We start from the raw sequence: 4,775 nt of genomic DNA, 5'->3' as shown, positions 1-4,775 counted from the left end.
TCCTTAACATTCATGTCAAATTTTGTATGAGTTATTATTACTATTGTTTAATAATGTTTAATTCTTATGCACGTGCAATGAACAACCTTGGCTTGTACATCATTTTTCAGCAATATTATTCATTATGTATGTTTTAGGTCCCACAGCAAACGAGTGTGCTAGAAAGTGGCATAATATGCCACTAGAAACACAAAGAACCAAACTTATTCTACAATCACGAAAGTTTTTACCTTTCTCTCCACTTTATTCATTTATCTTAAAACAATGTAATTTCTTGAATTCTTGAATTTCCATTTCATTTCTATGGCTTTTATCCATCTCAACTCTTTATACTTATTTGTTAATTTTAAATTTAACATTTCAGCTCATAATACACTGTAATAGATCTAGCTCTTTATATTATATAAAATTTACAATAATTCTGTGTGTATACAAAAAATCAACTATCAAATTAATCATTAATATAAGATGTATTTTTAAATATAAGATACAATTAAAAATAAATTAAATAACACATGTATTTATAAATGAATACATGATAGTATTTTTGTGAAATATAAACCTTAAAAAAAAGTTTACAAATTTGTTAACAATTGTATTTTTTGGTTGTCTACGGTATTTTCTAGCCCAACAGAATAAAGACTAATCCATTGCAGACCGAAATTCTATTTATGGATCTGCTTCTAGTCAATGAATTTCTGTATATACAAAATAGGATTTGAAATCCCAACACTTACTTAAGCAGACAAAATGAGTTGACTACTCGACCAATTCAAGTTGCTTTTAACCGTTGTATTTTAGTTGAGTAATAAGATATTGATCTAACACCTTCCATTCAAAAGGTATTGAAGCTTTAAAGTAGTTAGTACCAACCTTCCTTCTAGTTGAAGTTCCTGTTTTATTTTCCACATCTTGAATTCGTTCACTTCAGAATTCAGATTCTCTTAAAACCACTTAGTACTTCTCTGCCACTATCATCATCATCATCCAAAGATGAAAGGCATTGATATCTTCTGTGCTTCACAATCCTCAACAGCCATATCTCATGCCATGGAACAAGCCTCCTCTTCTTCTTCTTCTTCCAACACCTTCCATCTGGGTGGCAGGGCCCTCGACCGCCACAACCCCATCATCATGGATTCTAGAAGAACACCTTCTAGAGACTTCACTCTCCCACCGACTCCCTCTTCCGTTGACCCCAAACCTGGCCAGCATGATCTCCAAAAGGGTAAGAAAAAATCATCATCATCGTCTTCTCCTCCTTCTTCTTCTTCTTCTTCTAAGAGAAGTTCAAGAAAGGGTCATGATAAGAAAAAGAGTGTGACAGAGAATAAGGTGACTGAACATTTTACCAACAATCACTCTTCAAAGGCCATTGATAGTGTTGTGAGAAGGAGTTGGGTCACTCCTGCTGGTTCATCAAGGTATCTGCTAAGTGACATATCAGATTATGATCCTGTTTTGGCTCTAACTACTTCTAATATTAATGTTGATGATGATAAAAAGAAGGGTCATCAAGTTGTTCATAATCAAGATGAAACAATAAAACATCATCATGCATCTAATTCTAAACCCTCTAGCTCCTCCTCTGCTCCAAAATCTGCTTCGTCAAACCAGGTAATTAAGTTTTACCTTTTTAAACATGTCTTTTTGCTTCAATTTATTAGACGATGATGATTTGATATGTTGCTCATGAACAAGAACAGAACAATGTTACTATTACTGTCAACAAAAGTTATAGCAAAAGTTCCAGTTTTTTAATAAGATTTTTTACAGGGTTTAGCTAAAGATTATCATAGTTATTGAAATGTTCACTTTATATAAACAAAACACGTATTACAAATTTGAATTTTGTATATTTTTATAAAAAAACTTCTTCGGTAATCTTAACATGTTGCTAAAGCTTTTCTACATAGGAATAGACACGTGTGAGTTGTTATACATCTACCATGTTTTTTATGCAATAATTTTGTTTTTGGACTTAAAACATAAATTAGTATATTTATTTTTTGTCTTGTATTAAAACTTTATTTTTTGAATAAGTAAACATTCAAATTGGTTTTTAAAAATTTTATACTTTAGTCTCCAATAAATTTTTATTTTATAAAAATTTTTAAAAATGATTTTCGTCAAGTATATTGGTCTATCCATCATTTTCAATTAAACTTTTAATATGTATATTGAACAAATAAGTTTTTAATAAATTTTATTATTAGATAATTAAGTCTATAAAAAATACATTCTAATAAAAGAAGAAATTGGTCCAATAAAAATAATTTTCAAAAATTTGTAGAAATAAAATTTTTTGAAAACTAATCCCATCTAAATTCTTTGAGAATAAATTTAAATATTTATTTTTTTGAATAATAAAAAGTAAATTATATATTTTTTAACATAAAAACTGATATTATATTACAGAAATCATTTATCCTAAACATTTCAATTATTAAACAGAAATACACAAATCAGTGCATTTAACCATACGAATAAATGTCTTCACAGGTTGTGGTATTAAGGGTTTCTCTACATTGCAAAGGTTGTGAAGGCAAAGTAAGGAAGCATCTCTCTAGAATGCAAGGTAAAATAATAAATTTTTGTGACACCAGCTTCTTATTATTTGTAATTATACTATTATATTAATCATTAATATATGGCAGGAGTTACATCCTTCAACATAGATTTTGCGGCAAAGAAGGTGACAGTAGTTGGGGATGTGACTCCATTGAGTGTATTGGCAAGCATATCAAAGGTTAAGAATGCACAATTTTGGCCACCACCGCCTTCTGGATCCGCTAGTAATCCAGAATCAAGAAAAAGAAACTTGGCCTAACGAATTATGAAATTAAAGAAGTTAGACTATTGTTACTATTATTATTGGTATTATTGTTCTATGTTATGATGAGTTTAGTTTAATTTGAAGAGCAATCTAGTTGGTTTAAATGCAAATGGAAATCTTAGCAGTGTATGTAGACTTGACTTTGAATTTAATTTTGAATGAAACAAGAAATCGATCTAAAAACTAGTAGAAAGGAATGCAATTTTGTGTCATGATTAGTCTAATTTGACTGCATCTATGTATATTGCTATGCAAATTTTTAGTAAATTTGGGTTGGTTTCGATATCTAGTGATTTGAAAACGAAACCTACTTCTTTTTATGAGTATTCGTTTTTATTTATGCACCAAAAATAAATTTTTTGAACAAATAAATAAAAAGAAAGAACTTGAAATAAAAGATAAACTTGAAAGATTTGAAATGGATAGAATTCAAGAATAAAATAAATGACTTTTAAATTTAAAATAAGCAGTAAAATACCTCTGATGTGATCAAAGGACTTTGAATTCAAATACATACAACAACATAAAAAAAATAAAGAAAAGAAAAAAAGAAAAAAACTTGGCAAAGTGAAAGTAAATTTACAAGAAATCTAAAGAAAATTTAAAGACAATGAAAAGAACTCTACAAAAAAGAAAGCTCTAAACAAACTCGGAAAGTTTATGAGATATGAGAGTGCGAGAGTATTTTCTAAATAAGAATTCTAACTCTTGTTCCTTTCAAGCCTTATCTATTTATAGAATAATTTGACCAATCTTGTATTGATAGATATCATCTTTAAACATATGCAAAATAACTGTTCCCAAATGCTGGTTCGAGTAACTGTCACCTCTGCACAACTTGTCTTTGATTTTGATATTTTGATCATTAGTTTCGACCTAAAATAACTTTGTACAAATCAACACTTTCGACTTCGACTTCCTTCTTCTCGACTTGACCACTTAATCATTCTTCGACCATTCAACCGATCTCTTTGATCAAGAAATATTCGACTAAGTTATATATGGACAACCAAAATCCAAAAAGGGGTTAGCATGATCACAATGGTTTCTAAAAAAAAAAGAGATTACACTGTCTATATATTAATCAAATTGGTTGATAATTTTTTTTTATGATGATAAAATTGGTTTAAAGGTTTAAATCGATTATTTAAATTTTAAACCGTCAGTTAAGTTAGATTTTCATCTATTGAGTGATGGGACACTTTGAATCAAAGAAATTATTCAGAATTGTAACATTACATAGGTTGATCTGGCACTTAAATTTGTAGGTGCTAAAAAAATTAAATATCCATATCTAATTAGCATGATAGATTTTGTGTATAAGATAATATCCAAAGTCCTACCAAAAAGGATGAGGAGAGTTTTGTCAATTCTAGTAGGTGAGACTCAGTGCATTTCTGAAGGGTCTGAAGATTCATAATGCATGGTGCTTAGATTGCATGCCAAACGGTCCATTGATTGAAGTTAAAGAGATAGTTAGCAGCGATTATTAAGTTAGACTTTGAAAAAGTTTATAACAGAATCAAGTAGGAGTTTGTGGGTATAGTGTTGGCGAAGATGGTTGTTGTAGATAAATGGAGGGGTTGGATTAGTGATATGTATTTTAAATATTTGTGACATAAAGAATTCAAGGGATATATACTTCAAATGTTTCTGGCATGAATAGTTTAATTATTATTTAGTAGTTATTAGTTAATAGTTTTAGGGATAAATACGATTTTGGTCCCTAAAGTTTAGTGCCAGAATCGAAATCGTCCCTCTTGTATTTTTGGATTTAAAATAGTCCTTAACGTTTTTTTTCGTAATAAAATCGTCCTTTTTATTTTTTTTGGACAAAAATACCCTCATCACTACCAATACAATTACCTCCTTCATCACCACCACTATCAACACCACCGCCACAACTTCCACCAACACCACCACTACCACCAATACCACT

The 4,775-nt window shown here is 29.7% G+C and overlaps 1 protein-coding gene across 1 annotated transcript; it reads left to right on the top strand.

Moving 5' to 3' along the window:
* The first annotated feature begins 876 nt into the window (after nucleotides 1–876).
* LOC107493341 (protein SODIUM POTASSIUM ROOT DEFECTIVE 2) lies at nucleotides 877–3,070 on the top strand. The gene is made up of 3 exons (XM_016114437.3): nucleotides 877–1,617; nucleotides 2,503–2,578; nucleotides 2,658–3,070. Exons 1-3 carry the CDS (start codon nucleotides 994–996, stop codon nucleotides 2,828–2,830), a joined length of 873 nt encoding a protein of 290 aa, XP_015969923.1. The 5' UTR covers nucleotides 877–993; the 3' UTR covers nucleotides 2,831–3,070.
* Nucleotides 3,071–4,775: the final 1,705 nt, after the last annotated feature.

Source organism: Arachis duranensis, chromosome 6 (genome assembly GCF_000817695.3).
Source record: "Arachis duranensis cultivar V14167 chromosome 6, aradu.V14167.gnm2.J7QH, whole genome shotgun sequence".
NCBI classification, from domain to species: domain Eukaryota; kingdom Viridiplantae; phylum Streptophyta; class Magnoliopsida; order Fabales; family Fabaceae; genus Arachis; species Arachis duranensis.
The sequence above is the reverse complement of the archived record's forward strand: the minus strand, read 5'-3'. Positions and strand labels throughout refer to the sequence as shown.

What these genes read in the sequence shown, in the direction of transcription:
- LOC107493341 (XM_016114437.3), top strand. Translation starts at nt 994, where the DNA reads ATGAAAGGCATTGATATCTTCTGTGCTTCACAATCCTCAACAGCCATA. An exon ending in AATCTGCTTCGTCAAACCAG is followed by an intron (nt 1,618 to 2,502) that starts GTAATTAAGTTT and finishes ATGTCTTCACAG; the next exon opens with GTTGTGGTATTAAGGGTTTC. An exon ending in GCATCTCTCTAGAATGCAAG is followed by an intron (nt 2,579 to 2,657) that starts GTAAAATAATAA and finishes AATATATGGCAG; the next exon opens with GAGTTACATCCTTCAACATA.